Source organism: Columba livia, chromosome 10 (assembly GCF_036013475.1).
Source record: "Columba livia isolate bColLiv1 breed racing homer chromosome 10, bColLiv1.pat.W.v2, whole genome shotgun sequence".
Lineage (NCBI taxonomy): Eukaryota > Metazoa > Chordata > Aves > Columbiformes > Columbidae > Columba > Columba livia.
The window spans coordinates 5,193,734-5,212,281 of NC_088611.1; the positions used below are offsets into that span (position 1 = coordinate 5,193,734).

General features: G+C 42.2%; 1 protein-coding gene across 1 annotated transcript in view; it reads right to left on the reverse strand.

Annotated features, from left to right (window-relative positions):
• FANCD2 (FA complementation group D2) overlaps nt 1-18,548 on the reverse strand; it is a 44,337-nt gene that overhangs the window by 24,339 nt on the left and 1,450 nt on the right. The window contains exons 4-18 of the mRNA XM_065075030.1: nt 17,961-18,028; nt 17,001-17,104; nt 16,345-16,408; nt 15,170-15,222; nt 12,812-12,890; nt 12,456-12,580; nt 10,512-10,599; nt 9,456-9,560; nt 8,208-8,308; nt 7,604-7,712; nt 6,830-6,865; nt 6,292-6,435; nt 5,048-5,182; nt 3,525-3,656; nt 1,429-1,536 (exon numbers count right to left, since the gene is read on the reverse strand). Coding sequence (XP_064931102.1) covers nt 1,429-1,536; nt 3,525-3,656; nt 5,048-5,182; nt 6,292-6,435; nt 6,830-6,865; nt 7,604-7,712; nt 8,208-8,308; nt 9,456-9,560; nt 10,512-10,599; nt 12,456-12,580; nt 12,812-12,890; nt 15,170-15,222; nt 16,345-16,408; nt 17,001-17,104; nt 17,961-18,028 — 1,451 coding nt within the window. The remainder of the gene's footprint in view (nt 1-1,428; nt 1,537-3,524; nt 3,657-5,047; nt 5,183-6,291; nt 6,436-6,829; nt 6,866-7,603; nt 7,713-8,207; nt 8,309-9,455; nt 9,561-10,511; nt 10,600-12,455; nt 12,581-12,811; nt 12,891-15,169; nt 15,223-16,344; nt 16,409-17,000; nt 17,105-17,960; nt 18,029-18,548) is intronic.

Here is an 18,548-nt window from a genome sequence, read left to right on the forward strand (position 1 = left end):
ACGGTGGGTGAAAAAAGACAGACACCTTAGCTAAGCAGTCAGTCAGGGGAGGGGGCTGCCAAGTGGGTCCTGACCAAATCTAAGGGAGAGCTCAGCTTCCTGTTATCTAAAAGTAGGTATGAGTAAGTAATTTATTTTGAAGCAGGGTTGAACAATGAATGCACTAAGCAGAAAACCCACGTATTTTAGCCAGTTAGCAACAGCGCTATTGCTAGCTTAAACAGCCACTATGGCAGAAGAGCAGCATCCCTGCTATGAGAAGCAGCATTCTCAGACTGCGACAGAGCATGGGTGAGAACTCAGAAGCAGCTTCATAAAAGCAAAGGTCTCGCAAAGGACAGTACATAGTTATACCATCCTTCCTTGCCCTTCACTAGACAACACGCCTCTGGAATAACCTGTGCAATGAGAGGACAAATGCCTAATCTGCCTCCAACGATTCTCGTGTCCAATTTCTTTGGTGATCCACCTGTGGGGTCTTTAGCATCACTGAGGACAGAGTCAAACTGCCAACACTGGATCCTCACAGACACAAACTGTCAGCTCAGAATAAATCTTGGATCTTATACTCCTCCCGTTCTTCTTGCTATTTGAGGGTGACAGGCAGAACACTTCTTCCTGATGGCTAGTACTTCTGGGCCACAAAGTCACATTGTATGTTGCCAAGGCAATTGTCACAAGTCACTTGTAAGACAGAGAGACTTGCAGGGGTGGAAATTCCTGAGCAAAGCAGTTCAGAAATGAGCTAAACCTGCCATACAACTGGAAATTTTGCTAGTGAAGAGCTCCATCTTAACAGGGTGAGTGTGAGGAAACAAGTACAGAGATGTTGTTTTCCATGCCACAGATCAATCAGGAAGAGAAGAGCAGGTTTTCCTTCATTGTCTCAAGCTACCAAGTGCAAACATACCTGCAACTAGAAACTGTGCAGGGACTCAAAGAAAGACAAATAGTCCTAATTTCTAGGAGAAGAGCTTCATGAATGGGAAGATTTTAAACCCAGACATCTCCATTGTGAAATAAATGTCTTTGAGATATTTTTTATCGGATGCCTGCCATGCCCAAGGAGTCAGACACGGAGACAAAGGTATCTGATACCACCACTGTTATGCTGCAACTGAGTCACACCAGGTATCCAAAATAAAATGAATACGAAGTTAGACAGGCCAAGCTTGATAGCTTCTCGTATTTAAAATGGAGGCAACAAAAGGTGTTAAGTCTAACACTCCACAGCTGAGTCCTCTATGCTGCGTTGCTCAGTTCTTCCAACATGAGAGTCTTTGTTGTCTCTGGAGTACAAACATTAAGCAGCTGAATCAAGGTGAACATCTTGGGGAAGAAGCTGAACTGTGCTTTCTGAATGCTTCCAAATGATGGAAGGACTAAGGAGGAAACAACTGAACTCCTTTCTGTTGTGTCTCTGCTTACCTGAATATAGCTTCCTGCTTGCCTCTGGCTGAATGCGAGCGTGCTGAGGATGTAGAAAAGCTTCCGGATCTGGCATGGATTCAGTTTCTGTGTAGAGTCTAAAATGGTCTGTAAGAGAGAAGCCACAAACCAGCTCAGATGTTATATGTCAAGAATCCCTTTCCATGTTCCCAATAATACACCAATTGTGAACAGCAGGGAAACCAATTAACTTTACCTTTTTGTACAGGCAGGAAAAAGTAACATTTGCATTAAATAAACATGAATGCAGAACTACTGCTCTGCCCTCAATTATTGCGGTTTGTTTTATCAGAGGCTGAATGGGAAGAACAATCTGGCTACCACAGCACTTTCGGAGCGCTCCCATCTCATTAGCGACAGCTAAACCAGGTTTGGTCACAGCATTCAAAGTATTTGACAAAATGAACATTATGGTTTTTTGTTAACGTTTCCATTACAAGCCCTGTAACATCCGAGTCATTAACAATGTAGGGGTGGATTTTTTTGTGCTGGCTGGCATCCTCAGGATATTTCTTCTTACAGTGCTCCAGTAGAAACAGTCCAACTGTTTCCCAGAGCCACACTGGCTTCCCTAGCACTGAGATGGCGTTTTGTTGCCATGATTTTCTCCTATTACTGGCTAACCTCAAGGAGGATTTGAAACTAAGTGTTGAGTTTGACAGGATTAGATCAGCGCTTTTGCATCCCTCGAGAAAATTCACCCAGCTTTAAGATTAAAAAAATAGCTGTTTAGGGAGGTTATTTGTGCTAAGATCTGCATGTTCTTTCCATGCTGGAGAGGCTCCAGCTCAGTGTAAATGCACCAGGCACCTGCAGCCCCATGGATCTTTCTACAGGCAACTGGCTGGTGTCTCAGCCACCTCCAAGATGCACCAAGCACGGTCTATTGCCAGCGCCTGAAGTCTGACCAGCGCACTGATTGATGTGTTTCACGTACAAGCTCTGGTAATGTAGCAAAGATCAGCCCACAGAAACCATCATCTGTAAATGATTTGCCAGCACAAGAACATGCAAACAAGGTCCGGAGCAAGGTCAGCAGGTCTCAGCAGACTGCTGTGGGCAAGTACTTCCCATCGCACTTCTGACAACACATTTAACCTTGAGCAGGAGTTTTACGTTGTCTCTTTCGATGACTACTTTGAAACCGGAGTCCTTATCACATCCTCCCTCTGCCAGGAGCCAAGCGAGTCCCGTTTCTTCCTTTTATACCCATCGAATTGTGAGAGACTGCATTGCAAATTCTTACTGTGTGTCTTAATGCCTTTTTAGCATACTTTAAGCAGGTAATTTAAATTTAACAATCAACCAGCTAAACAGCAAGAAGTACACAGTTTTCCCACAGTGTGTACTTAAACTACAGAATCCACCAAGTGGGCATCAAAGAAGTCAGCAGGGTGGGGGGAATCCACACAGCCTCACTCTTCAAGGGCTCTTAAATACAGGATGTCCTTAAGCTACAAATCACCGCAGATGGGGGAGTGTTCAAGAAAAGTATTGCTACACGCTTGTCCTGCTGTTTTGCTCTTCCCTCAGTCTCCACTTTTGCCGCATTTGGAAACAAGCAACTGGGCAGGCCTGACCCTGCCCGTCTCTCTTAGGAGTTAGGAACCCGTTTTGTTTCCCCATTGAGTACTTCTTTTAAATTTTAGGACATAAGTCATTCCCCATCCCTGCCAGGAGTTTTGTTTTAGAATTTAAACACTGGCTGAAGAACTGTCAGTCTTTCCATATGGTAGAGCAGGCAGTCCACAAAGGGGGCAGGTTTTTCCCAAGTAGTTGAAATAGCTGATGCTAATAAAGACACCTTTTTCCTTCTGTCATAGGTGTCATTCCACGCCTGCAATGTAAGCGTTCTCCACTTACAGGGAAGGGTAACATTTTTGTCTCGGTTTCCCCTGTCAAAAAGTCCTACAGCCCTCTCTTACAGCTCACCCTTCACAGCAGATGCGTCTCTCAAGACAGACAGCCTCACAGGTACAAATTGTTCCATTGCCTCTGTTTCTGAAAAGTACTGACCTATTCTGGATTTGAGGCAAAGTGGTGTAAGGGTCCTGAACTGCAGTGTGTATTCTTACCTTCACAAAGATGGCGTAGCGCATCAGAAGCGATGTGTGTAGCACCACCAAATCAGTGAGCACGTCCAGGGAAATGTCCAATTCTGTCTCATTGCCGCTGCACACGTGATTCACCAAAGCAGTCACAACCTCCTGAGGAAAAAGCCCCCAGAGAAACCATCGTCAAATGTCAGCAGAAAAATGCCCTGTTCTGCTCCTACAGAATACGTTGATCAAGTACAGATAATCATCCTCAACTCAACCATATTATTCTAAGGCCCTTCTCAGTTTGCTCTTTAACTCCTGATGTTCACAATATTCTTTCTGCTTGAGCCTGAATTTTATTCCATTCTAAAAGATTCCACAGTTCCATAAAGCAGCTCAACACCAATTTTTTCCTGTCTGCTTGCCAACGCTGCTGCAGCTTCTGCTCTTTGCTGCACCATCACACAGCATGATAAAAATCTACCCTGTTTTCTTAGGCACGCAGAACACTGCACCTTACCCAGCAATACATTGCCTCTAACTTCAGCAGGTCCAGTGTCTTCATAATCTTTATCACCAGCAGTTCAAAAATTGACATTTTTGTTTCAAAAAATCTTTCCTGGCCTTACTTCAGTTGACGTCTGGACAGGGACCTCTCTATTCCCACCCCCTATCTGTGGCTCTGGATCTTTTCTATGTCACTAAATGCAAATACAGCCATCCTCTTTTGAAATTCTTGACATCTCGAAGTATTACTAGACTCACTAGCTTGTTGCATATGACATCGTATGCCTTCATATCCCAGGTTTTTACTGTTGATTTTTTGTTTGTCTATTTGTAAAGTTTGCTGTAATAAGTAATACAGATACAACACTGGAAATAGTCTTAATTATAAACATACTGTGCCCAAAAAAGAGCAAATACATTCACAAGTTTGTGCAGAGCTGTCTTCAATCCCCAAATTTTCTGATGTCAGCATGTCTATAGGAACCCAGTCAGAGCTGACAGTCTAGTATGTGGTTGTTTCAGAATCTGCAGAAGGAGTCCAAGTTGGTCAGAGCTCTGAGGGAAATATGTTTAAACTTCTCCATCACAGCACGTTATCCGTGGAAAGAGAAAAAAGTTTCAATACAAACTACACAGATGGCTTTTTAAAACAGAGGATGCTCCAAGTGACTAAGTACAGGAATACGGATTTATGAACAAATCTCCTCCACGACTGCGGGGTCCATTCCCAATGACCTCAGCCAACTTGTTGGCTTTCTGAATTGCAGCAAACCCTGCACAGTCCCCTCTGCTCCATAAGTATTTTTCGTTCTGTCACTTCTGAGGCCTGCCTGCTCGCTCCCTGCTCCTCCCAGCAGTCTCTGCGCTTGAGTCACGGGCTACCAGAGTCTTGCTGTGATTGTTCCCCATCTTCTGCTTGGCCTATCTACAGCACAGACCTCTCTTCCCAAGGCTTCCAGCTGCCTCAGACCCTCATCCTCTAAAGGATCATGACATACATTCTAGAACAAAGTGAAAACACTAATAAAACAGCTGCTGTCATCACACTGTACCTGCTGGCAGTAAGAGTCAAAGGCTGCAAAAGCTTGTTTGTACATGCAGCTGCCAAAGGAGACTATGGCTGGGTGTGCAGAGTGCAGAAACGTCTGAGCAAGTGCTAGGATGGAAGGGAAGAAGTCTCTGATAACCTGAAATACAGACATAATGAAAGAGGAGATTAATGCTGTTTGTTTTCAACACACTGTTCTCTAAATACAGAATACGCTGGAGCTTATCCTGAAAGCTTTGCCTAGTTTAGTAGGTGTTTCCCTGCCTTCTCTGACAGCCCCCTCCCACACAGATGGGTAACAAGAGCAGATAAGACACACCAGAATCATTTTCTCCAAACCTTCTCCACAGAAAGGATCTACAGATTGGTTAGGAAGCCAACGTGCAGAGCTCACAGCAGCATATCCCTCATGGGTGACACCAGGGAAGTCACATTACAGCAACATACCACTAAACAAAAGCCCCAGGACAGACGCACTCTTGGCCTCACTTTAACAGAAGGACTGTGCTACATCAAGACACTCAGAAAAATCTAAGTTAACTTTTCAAGTTAGCTTAATCACACAGAGCTCCTTTGAATAACAAGCTCTTACTCAGATATAAAGTAGCCTAATTTACTTGATCTTATTCTGGAAGGGAGTTAAATGAAAAACTAATTAAACCCAATTATGTTCAGAATAAAACATGCCTACTTAAGGCATTATTACAGTTCAATTAATTAATTTAAAATTTATATTTCAGTGTTTCTCATCTGCCCTCTACCTCTGACAAGCAGCACTCATAATTTTTCATTGATCTTTTAGTTTTCTCATAGTAAATGGTAATTTACATTACATTACAAACATATGCCAAATATATATATACATATATTTAGACCTAGAAACCATTACATTTGAAAAATGGTGTATGTATGTATAGGAACTTCTAAAAACATTGTGGAAGACACTAGTATTTCTGGAAAGCACAGTGGAGATCTTGGGCTAGCCCACATCTCTTAGGCTGAGAGGTTTTGCACCAAAATAAAAAGCCCATCCAAATCTGAGGAAAGGTCACCCCCAAAAAACCCTATGTATCAGTTACAACAGAGGACACGTGCCTTGCTTGGGAGATTGGTCTGGGACCAAAAATATATAAAACAGGAGTGTACATAACAGGAATAGTATAAATAATGCAGCACAAGGTTAAATCATCATCGGACAAGGTCTTTGAAAGGTTAAAGAGGGAATCCCAAAGCAGAATCAGCACTGACCACTGAATGATCTTGGAAGGCGTTCTGCATCAGCTGTTCCGATATGCAGCCCAGCCGAATTTTGCTCCTCAATACTTTCTCGGTTTGCTTCCTGTTCTTGGTGTTTGTAGAGTGGATTAGCAGCAAAACTATCAGATCCAGAACCTTGTTGAGGAAATAGTCACCAATTATCATGCTCAAAAGATAAACAGTCCAGACAAAAACACACTTTGAAATGAAAACTGAGAAGAAAGTCAAGAGCTCGAAAAGCCCCGACAGCCACAACTGTAGAGAAACCTCATCTTCCCAACAGGACAGAATTAAAGCAGGATAACTCCGTCCCTTGGCATTTAGAAGGGATGAACAAGGAGTTACAAAGAAAATGGATAGCTGGTATACTAGGAACAAGTCAAATACCAAAAGAACCACCCGTGCAACATCACTGGCAGTTTCTGCTCCAACTAGAAAAGTCTCTTCACCTACAGCAATTAAGAAAGCCCTTGAAAACAGAAGCAGAAGAGGACACTCCCACAGACCAGTGCCAAGGCAGAAGTATTACCTTATGGTCAGATACAGACGTGCTGTTCTCAATAGCCTAAGGGCAAAAACAAAACAAAACAAACACACAAGAAAGATGTTATGCCAGAGTATGAACTCCCGAGGGGCAGCCACTGAAAGCAGCACTGCTCGCAGATTTCTCTCCTCTACAGCAGGACAGCTATCACAGCCAGAAAACTGGATCTTGCCAACAGCAAAGAATCCAGAAGGCGCTCAAAAAAAAACCAGCATAAAAATTCAGCCTGAAGAAGGATATTCTCAAATAACATGAGGCTTGAAAAGGAACTGAGAAACAAAGGGCTGAGAACAAGAAACAGTCTCATGGTTTACACTGAAATGCAATTTAAAATTAAATTTAGCCCAATACCTGACAATATGGATTTCTTCCTGGACATTTTCAGTCACCTTAGGGCTTTACACAGCTCAGTCTCAACATTCATACTTTCTTCTTTCTTGCAGAAAGAAAAAAATCCTAAGATTCTTTTTTTCCAAAACCCTTTTGTAAACATGCAGAAACAGGTTTATCCTGCATTTCAAGATTTGGGGTCTGTGCGGTGGAGCCCAGTGGCCACCTTCAAGCACTGTGAAATCCGTAACTGAGGAAGAAAGCAGACTTCTGAAGAAGTACAGCTAATTTGGCACAAAGGATTAAGCCTGTATCAGCAAAACGAAGGACTAATGTTTGTCTTTTGGTATCACATTTGAGTACAAGAAAGGCTCAGGCTCAACCTATGAGTCCAATTACATAAGGAAAACAAGGACTGAAGCATCTCACCTTAATCCAAGCTTCAGAGACATCTTTCTGAAATCTCACGGCTAACTTGATCACATCAAAAAGCAGCTTCACACAATTTTGGCTGGTGGTTACTTGGCTCATGGAAGAACTGTAAATGATCAGAAAGGAGGAGACTCCGTCATTACAAATACTGTAGTAAAAGGAACAAGGCAGCCCAGCAGTTACTTAGAGCAGCCTTTCTCTAGAGGGAATGCTCTGACAAGGAGAGTGAGTTTCAGGAGAGAGTTTCACAAAAGGGTGGAAGCAGAGGTTGCAGAATCAACCAAAGACATATTGGAGGGAACTTGAAACAGATGAACTAGCAGCAACATTATTGTAATAGGAGTCTCATACCCCCATACAGACATGGATGCAGATGGCTCAAAAGGGACAACAGGCACAGCAGGGGATGCCGGGTCCACAAGGATTGACAAATGTGTTATATTAGCACCAAGCGGGAAGGAATAAAGATGTCAGCACCTTTACCTGGGATAAATGAGGATCAAGTATGTAACCAGGTGTGCCAGAGAGGCCAGCTAAAGGAGAGCAAACATTCTCTTGTCCCATGTTACCCTTGGAGAATCATGTAAATCAGCTCTAGTACCTGCCCTGGACTTGGCTTTTAAGCTTCTTCTGGGAACCTAGGATCTGCAGGGGCAGGACACATGAAGACAGATCCAAGTTCTTACGAAGATCAGAAATCACCTGTAAAACACAAGTCCCAGCAACACATGAGGAAAGAAAAGGCTGAGAAAAGAAAACACAATCTCACAGAACACACTTAAAACGACAAATCAAAACCTCATGTATTTGTAAAGTCTTATAAGCTCAATTTTTTTTTTTAATAGTTAGAAAGTGAACCAGCCACACTTCACCATCAGGCACATGCATGAAGAAAGCAGAACAGGATTCTTAAGAGTTACTCCATGAATTTCCCACCTGTATCTGCTCTGTGTTGCTGTGAACTAGTTTTATCCTGTTTAGCAGCAGAGCAAGATATATGACAGCCACAGGAATACCGGGGCACGTGAATTTACCCATTCAATTGCTGTCAAATTGTAGTGGACCGGCACAGACTGGGCTGCATGTTGTACACATGCTGTTTTCACAGGGGTCTCCCTGAAAGATCTAGGCAGATCACAATCCACATCTGGCTTAAGCTGAGGCTTTCTCAAAGTATGAAAAAAAGCATGTTCAGTGGTACAGTAAGGCGGGCTTGACAAATCATATCTGGTCTATTTAAAAAATACTCTGAGTATGTTTCCATAGATAAAGCAACTTCAAAAACTGAGGAAGCTTACATCTTAGAAAGAAAACAGTCCTCCAACAGGAGAACCACCCTTGTAGGGATGTTTCCAAAACATGATTTAGAACAGAACTCAGTGGAGAATGAAGAAGAGAATTACCGAGTTGCAGTCCCAGGTCTGTTGGATACTTCTGGAATTTAAAACCCTTAGAAGGTCTGTACAATACAAAACTCTTAGATAAAATTCAAAGGCTTAAATTTGCCACCTAACCACAGATTTTCAGTCTAAGAGTTTAATTCAAGACAGTTTGACTGCTTTCAGTTCTTTAAGATGTTTATACAAAAAGAAATTCTAAGAACAAATGAGAAAAATCTGCAATAGCCAGCAGAAAGGAGGTGGTTTCAATCCCTGTGCCTTAAGGCAGACCCAAATCCATGTCAAAGGACAGACAGAGTTTCTGCACGGGCTTTGATCCTTGGCAATATTAAAAATTTTAGTTGAAAACATTAAAGGAAACATCTCTGTGTGTGAAGCAACTGCTCTCTGTTAAAACATGCACTGGATTAGACAACTTGTTGGTCTTTAGCATAGAGAAAATACTGTACCTCTACTGCGTCTGCTGTCTTGACGTTATGGAGGATGAATTTTACTACTACAGGCAAATCTTCCAGTTTTACAGAAGGCACAATGGTCATGGCAGACTGCCGCACCTGAGAACATAATACCGGATCAGCTGTCAGACTGTGGTTCGCAGAAACGTTGTCGTGTTAGTGAGAAGGAATCTTTGGAGGTTTTACAGCCCAGCCCTCAGCTCGGAGCAGGAATACTGGCCTCAGCTTTGCTAACTGAGTCTTGAAGACAACCCAAGGATGGCGGAAACCCCCTGTCCCTGCCACCTCTCTGATAATTTATGTCGGTGCTGCACACCCTAACTTGTTTCTTCCAAACGTTCAATCTGAACCTCCTAGGCTGCCACTTTCAGCCAGTGACCCTTAACATATGACCTGTCACTGCCAAGAAGAGCTTGGCAAGAACTGGCTTTTAAAAGGGAAAAGTATGGAGGAGGTGTACACTGTTACACAGCACAGGCCTTTGGTCAGTATGTAAAATTGTACTTAATGGACCCAAATGAACCAATTTCATTCTGTTCATAAGAAGCCTAACTGCAAGAAGTGCAACAATGCAGCACGTGCAGAAGACCCAAGGCACAACATCTCCTTTATCATTATTCTGCAGAGAAAAACTACGACCATGGGATGATTTATTCGCCAGTCTGCTTTTCCTGGAATACAGCTGTCTAGTCTGGTCACTGCACCTCAGAAAAGGAAATAGTGACAAAAAGCAGGTTTAAGATGGGCAGTAAACATTCACTGCAGCAGAACAAAATGCTTTTGCATTTACTAAGAGAGATGTGTTTGAAATCTCTGAATGCATGCTGTAACAGCCAAAAAACTTCTCTCTGCTCCTCACTGAACCCCTCACGCATGTATCCAAATCTGGTTTATTTTCTCTGACTCTTTTCCAGTTTCAGCTAGCTCAGGACTTTTGAAGGCCTGTAGGAGTCAGATTTAGCAAAATACTTTGAATGACCAAACATTTCTAGCTGTCACGTTGCTAAGCAGGGGCTGGGTTCTGCTCAACTGCTCGGTAAAAGCTCTCACCTCAGCCAGAAGTTCTGCATCAAGATCCAGACGAAACAGGGTATCCAGGATCGGAACTGTTAGCCGTCTGCCCTGCTTCAGTAAGAGGCTGATACACAGGGAAGAGAAAACAAATGATTCGCTTTAATAGATCCATGAATGGATCTTTAGTAAGTTGTATGATTCCAGTAGTTTCTGTGGTGACTGCAAAAAAACACCTCTGAAGCTGACAACTAAACATGCCACCAGCAATACAGAAAACGTTCTCTAAATTATCACGTATCTCTGACCACAAAGAACTGTGATTCTGTGGATGCTGATTAGGAGCAGATATGAAGAATCTACCTTTTTCAAATCTTGTGAAGACAGGGAGAATGGACAAAGACCTGGTACAAGCCTCAAGCAAGAACTTGAAAACTGAGAGGTCTGGGGTTCACCATAATAGAACAAATTAGTGAAATTGCTGGCATGTGATTTAACGGCACACATCACTTGGGCCTGATACCTTCTAGCCACACTTCTGTCCTCTGAACGTGCCATCAGCAAAGTGTAACTGAGACTGTCACCAAAGCCAGGGGTTGAATCCATCTTGTGTGACCTCTCCCCTAGTCACAGTATTTGCTCTAAGAATTACAAACCTGTTACGAGAGGCATCATGGTGACAACCAGATACTTGTTTAATTCAGTGTCCCTTTCCCAATACTAGTCAATAGTGAACAAATAGACTAAGAATTGGAAAAGTATTTGCAAATACTTCCTTTATAAACTGGTCTGGCTTCCAGCAAGTTGCTGTTTGGCACCTTCTTGACCAAGGGGCTGCAGCTGTGTTTAACAGCCTTGTGGATTTTCCTTTCCCAAAATTCATCATTCTTGGCTGCCATCTAAGTTTCTACAACCTTTCTCTGGCAAGAAGTTCCACTTGAATTGTGTTAGTTGAAAAATATGTCATTTTCAGCATAACAATAATTCTATTGTAATTCTCTTTGTGCTCCCTGATTCATTACAACACGCAATGAGTAGTTTCCCACATCAGAAATGGGCAGAGGCTATTGAGAATATAGAAATAAATAGGCCTTGCTGATACCAATTCTCAGCTTTGAAAAAATACAGGTAGAGAAAACAGAAGTTTGAGGAGTTTGATTAAAAAAAAATATGTAATTGTGTGGAACTTTTTCATCTGGGAGCTGAGACAGTAAACTGAGAATGGAAACACAGAGCTACAGCTGCTTTTGAGAGGGTAGAGGAATAGGATGCGCCACTCGCAGGTGTAAGCTGAAATAGCGACCACAGGTGCGAAAAGAATTAGCACGGGCATAAATGTAAGTAATCTGTGTAATGATAAGAATTAGAAACAGTGATGTGTATAATTAAATATAGGCTAAGACTACTGGAAAAATTGTTTAAAATGAATACATTATAAAAAAAGACAGATGGAAGGGCTTAGCTTAAGGTAGCGCTCTCTGGGAGGATAGCTATTTGGTTTATGTTCCCTGTTCTTTGGGTCAATAAATAAGCTTGAGAAATGTGTATAAAATAGCCAGAAAGTTCTGCTTCATGTATTGTGGGTTTTTTTTAACCAATAAAACCAACGTTGACTGTTATTGTAGCAGAATCCAAGCCAAATCAAAAGCTGGCTATAGTAATATCCAAGTGGCTGATCACAGACTGAGCCAACAAAAACAATGAGTACTTAACTGGACTCTACTTTTGCTGTATCCAGGTAGTCAAGAGCTTAATAATTTTTTAGATAAGAGTATGTTTGAAGCCCTAAGAGCATAACAGCTCAAGTGAAACACTGTAAGCCAGTGCCAGCTGTCCCTGTATGTCACCGATAACAGAAACAGACTGTTGTCCTACTACTTCAGTCAGTCCCGGTGCAACCTGCAGGAATGCAGCATGTCCTTTTCTGCTAAGTGCAAGGGAAAAAACAAAACCAACAAAAAAACCCAACCAAATGATCTGTACCTGAGCTCTCTGGCAACCTCACTTTGCTGGGAATCCTCCAGGATCTCAGGTAAGCTGGTGATAATATCATGCTGGATTGCTACTGGAGAGACACTGACCATCTGCATTAACTTCTTGACGAGATCCTGCGGACAAGAGGAACAAGGAGACTTAGAGCAGAGAAGGAGAAAAATAGTAAAAGGCGATGTTCAAAATCACTGAAGGCAACCATAATAAACCAGAAATAATTAAATCTCTCCTTCAGCATGTGAATATGGAAACAACATCAGTTCTCATTAGCACAATAATTGATCTCATCCCACCTGACAGAAGTTGACTGGAAAAAACACAAATGTGATTGTACCATCAGTACTCACCTGACTGTCAAGAAGCCTGTCAAGCCATTTAAACTGATTGACGATGAGCCGGGGAAAATTAGTTCCAAAGGTGCCCACACTAAAACAGCAGAAAGTGAAACAGAGATTAGTCAGACCTACAGGCAGACTCAAAAGCTTTGCTGCTGGCCAGCAAGACCATGAGATGCAGTTCAAATTAATCAACTATCAAAACCATGTTATGAAAATATTAACAGCCCTACAGATTTTGGCACCATCTAGGAAGAACCCTACTGTAAGGCTGGCTACGCCAGCTTAGCCTACATCTCTGAGCCCAGTATCCCTGTCCCCAAATGTAAGCAGTTTAAGATGCTTTTGGATAAGTTTTAGGCAACAGGGAATTCACAGAGCAATCTTTTCACAGAGTTTCTGTTCGGTCTCCAACAATGAGCAGTTTAGCAAATCTCCAAGGCAGAAGCCGGTGCCCACTCAATGTCTGCTATGCAGCAGTGCATTTATCCCCCATTAGTTTCCCTAAGCTTTTAAAACCAAAACAAAACCACCACAAACCACACCACTCACAAACACAACTGTGTGTATTTTCTAACCTTGACATTCTCCAGCGCTGCATTTGACAGGGTAATTATGTAAAATTTGAAAAGGTACTTCTGTTTTTTTTGTTTGCTGCCCTGCATTGTTAAAAGCAGCGGTTAAACCTTCCTCAGTTACCTTTTCTACATCTTTCCTGCTTTTACAGACATCTATCATCTCCTTTGAAGGCAGGCAGAATTCTATCTAGAATATTTTTCCTACTTACATAGAAACTGTTTGACTATATTTTTGTGACAGCCCAACCTGAAGTGCATGCAACACGCACAACATGATTGTACCACGCATTTAGTGACATGATGGTTTCCATTTTGTTCCACATTCCCTCCCTAACATTCTGTTTGCTGCTTTGACTACTGCTAAGCATGGAACTGATACTAAAAATAAGAAACAAAGAGAAGTACCGATACAAGATGCCTTTCCTCAGTGAGAACACTGAGTTTGTAATTGTATTTATACAATCAGGATTATTTTTACTCTGAGTATTTAAGAAAACCAGGTTTATGGAGCTGTACTGTCTAAGATGCCTTCCCTACTCTGTAACATCGGGGCACACTGGTCTGTGAGCAAATACGTATTAGTCAGGTGGCTGTTGCCAAATCATGTGGATAAACCAAGTTCTCCAGCCCTTCCTACAGTAAGTCAATAAACTGAATGTCCTCTGTCCCGGCATCAACGGGCATTAACCCTGCAGAGGTCTCGCAGGTCTGTGCTTTTATGTCAGATTTGGGAGAAATTGGCTGGTCAGTAGGGGTGTGGTTACAGATTACCTGAATGAATGTTGTTACTTGCCCCATAATTAAACAAAATTAAAAAAAAAAAAAATAGGTCACAATTAGTTTTAGATTAGGTCATGGAAATCATCACTATAAATTTTTACCACACACTTCATTTCCAAACATGCCCAACAACCTAGATCTCCATGGGACCGTTCCAACAAGCTCCTCCTATTGCAAAATGGACCACTTAGCTCCATTTTTTCTTTCCATTTTTAACTGGTCACTAATACACCGAAAATTTTCACTCTTCTTACAGCTTGATAGATTACTGTAACACCATCCATTTCTAAGGCTTAGTAAAGGGTTCACAGCACAATCAATAGCTTATCACTTTTACACCAAAGAACCTTTAGAATTCTTGAGTGAAAACAATTCAGCCCCTGTGATTGTGTTGAACCTTCCTCTGGCAATATTTCAGAGACAATTCCTTAGAATCAACCCCTGTACGGCATTTGTATCCTGCTTGATGCTCAGCGCTGAAACAAATACTGTATCAGGTTCTTTCTGTCCCTTGACCTGTTTCACTAACTCTGTATCAAGCATCTAGGACACTGAAAAAAGAGTTTAAGCGTTCAAGACTTGCCAATGTTGCGCCTCACGATCCTTCACTCTGCTATGATGTTCCACATTCAAAAACATTTCTGTTGTCCTTGTTTGAACACAATCTGTATTTTTAAAAGGCGGCCTGTTTGCATCTAGCAGCCTCCTAAAACTTTGCCAGCTATTTCCATCTTTTTTTTAAACAGTGAGACACTCCATAGTCCCTCTGCTGAAATACTTCCCAAGCTTGTGCCAGTAGCTAAATGTAATGAATCACGAGGCATGTTTGTGTTCCTGCTTCTATAAATTCATCTTCCGCTTATGCACCCACCAGTTTAACGTCATGGTACCTCAGGGATATTTTTACACATGTAAGAAAAAAACATCAGTGCAAGTAACAGGTAAAGTCACACAGCTGGTGATTGTCCTTGAAATTTTATTTCAAGGTAGAGAGAAGACAGTCTATACTCACGTGTCGAAAAAGAACTCAGGGATCTTTTCCAGCAACAGTGTTACAACAGCAGGCTAGAAGAAAGGCAAAAAGACGGTGTTAGGATGATGATTTACTGCTTGTGCTGTGGCATTGCCACCAAAACCGACTTTCCACAGAAGATGAAATACGTGCAGAGAATAGAAGACTCAAAAGGACAAATAAAAATATTTCCTGTATAAGAAATCTCTTCCCTAATGCCAGAAAGGAGGCACCCAGCCTGCAAGCTGAAAACCACAAATGCTGAAAGTGGTATAAACTATCCACATATTCTAACAGAAGCAGAGCATACAGGTGGGATGTACAATTCCTCTGGGCCAAACTGTGCTCTCTCTCACTCTCGCAGACCCAGCTGAGTTGCTTTTCACTACAGAGGAATCTAAAGCATCAACTTTAGGTAAGTTTGAAAACAGTGCCCACATGCTCTTCCCATTCCCTTTGCAGTTCTGATGCTTCCCCCCTTTAATCCTTGCCCAAATTCAATTATAAAAATGTATTTAAGACAAGAACTTAAAAACAAACCACATAATCATAAGAGTATTTAAATCCACAGCTGCTCTAAGGTTTCCTGTTCCTTGGCAAGACATCTGTCATCTTCAACTCCATATACATCTTGATGCAACTGGTGCACAACTTAACAGAATGTGTTCCTGCCAGCAGGTTGCTCAGCATCTTGCCCATTTTTAAACACTTCCAAGATTTAAACTCCTCCAATAATGGAGTTTCCATCACCTCTCTAGCCTACCTGTTCTAGCACTTAAAGAAAACGTTCTCCACAGTGGAAATGGTTATATCCTATCAGAAATTCCCATGGTTGACCTGAGCCATCATCTCTCACCCTGCCCCTGTTCACTTTTGAGAAGAGTCTGGCTCTGTTTTCTCTACACTGCACAACTAGATATTTGAAGACCTCAAAATCTCCCTTAATCTTCTCTTCTTAAGACTGAACAAACCCAGCTCCCTCTGTCTGTTCTTGTATGCCTTGTGCTCCACACCCTGAGCATCTTTGTGTCCCTAAACAAACAAGAAACTGGACATCATTCCATATGTAGCCTCATCTGTCTCACAAGCTGTTCTGTTAATCCTCTACTGATATAACTAAAAGGATCCCTAAATAAACCAACATCACTGTAAAGAGCAAACCAGGGTTTCCATACCTGTAAGATCTTAATTCCAAGAAGCAGTTTAATGAGGCTTTCACAATACGAGTGCACCAGAGTGCTGCAAGATGAAAGATTCCACCACAATTGTAATAAAAACATGTTAGAACAGGTTGTAACTCTTTCCACTGCTGCTTTAAAAAACAAAACCAAAACCAAACAAATAGCACCCTCCCCCCCCCCCCCCCAAAAAAAACAACCCAAAACACAAAAAACCCCACCACTTACAATGACTTATGGTAACATACAGTAACCACAGACACACATACAAAGTTTTGAAACAGCACTGTAGCTCTGCACAAGTTTACTCTCTACAAGAATAGTGTGAGCTGCAAATGCAAAAGTCTCTGTGGTTAACCTGTATGCCCTGGAAAAATTGCCAAAAAACAGTTTACCTTCACCAGCCCTGTCAATTTTTTTTCCCCCAGTATTTAGTTCTTGCCATAAAATGCCATGGAGACCAATGTATGCAACAGGCAGCTAGTAAAGCCTGTGACTTACCACTTTAAACTTACTGCTATTAAATAGCAATGTATTACACTTGTCACTTTTGCATAAGAAACAAGTGCTGTTGTGCTTTGCTCAACATTACATGACATTTAACTAGAGACTGGCTCTGTTTGAAGGAGAAGACAAAAACCATTTTCTCTGACCTCGACCCCTCAGTCCGTACGGGAGCACACGGCAAAAGACAGTTCTTGAACTGGTTTCTGTCCCTGATGTGAGATTCCAAGCCGCTGATAAATTGCTTCACAACCTGCAAAGCAGAGAGAAGTTACCCACTTGCTGAAAAGATGCCCCGATCAACCCCTGTCTTTAGGGTGCTGGTTGTGAGCAGAGAACTGGGGAAGAGGCAGCCAGGGAACTGCGGGCAGACAGAAACTGTGACAGAAAGAAATGCTGGATAATAAATGAACTCTAGTCTAAACCGCTTCCAAAAAGAAACACTGATTATTCTAAAAAATAACTCTTAAGCAACAGTCTCACATTTTACTTTGACTTAAAAGGGCTTTGCCTTTCTTCCTTTTCAGCTGAGACAAAAACACCTAATGGGACAAGATTTGCAGGATTCAAATCACTGGCCTCAGGACTTTCACGTTGGGCTTGTTGACTGCAGAGGAGCACCACATGGTGGCAGTTTTAATGGTGCCAGCTCCCAGCCATCACGAAACCAGATGCAGCTTCCACCAGAAAGTTAAGCAAGTGATTTTTCTCCCTTAAGAGTCCTTGCCTATTGAATAATATCGCCAATTTAGTACTTCAACGGGGCAAGGTGATGGAAGCGCAGCACTTTCACTTGGAATTATGCGAAACCAAACTTGGAGCACGTACACCAAGGCTGGTTTAACAGAGACACATGCTGGTCATCTTTGTGTCTGACTATTCAGATGTAACAGCCGAGAAGAGACAGATACAGCACAAGGACAACAGGACCAAACTGCTGGGACAGCAACACTGAGAATTAGAGTCTGGACAAGAGAAATCCAAGATAAGCTCCCGTGTTGCATACTTTTGTAAGGGACTTGCAGGGACAGGCAGTTGCATTTGCATCTTTTGCTACACAGCAAACAGCGTTAAAGCTGGCTCCTGCCGAAGCACAGGCTGTTACGTACACTTGGGTAAGCAGGGTGCTTCTCCAGGGCCAGGCAGAGCTTCTTCTGGAAAGCCATTTGATCTACAGCTAGGGAGAAAGTTTAAAAAGCAAATAAAGAACTGGACATATTTTATCCATAGGACATCATAACAACAGCTACACTAAGCACAAGCTCTCAAGCCTGTCTGCCAATACCTCTGCGTTTGCTCTACTGAAAAGTCCAGTTCGCAAAAGCCTGAGCGGTATCAGCACTTGTGCTTTCTCCAGTCTGGGCTGAGAGCAGTTAACAGCACTAAAAGGGCTTAATACACAAATTCCTGAAGGCCTTGTCTGAGCTGAAAGGCAACGTGACGTGTTTGTTTTCCTCTTTCAGAGCTCCTGCCTCTGTAACTCAATACTGTAATCACAGATGCCATCTAATCTTCTTCAATATACCTCCAAAAATCTTTCAGAAATGTTTTGACTTAGCATGTGTACACCCAAAAAGCTGGTGTAATGAGTTCAGGCAATGCAATGAATTCAGCACAAACTGTGCAATTCAAGAGGTATATAACAACTATGAAGCCAGATGAAGGTTTGCTTGAACTCTGGAACAAGCTGGCTCAAG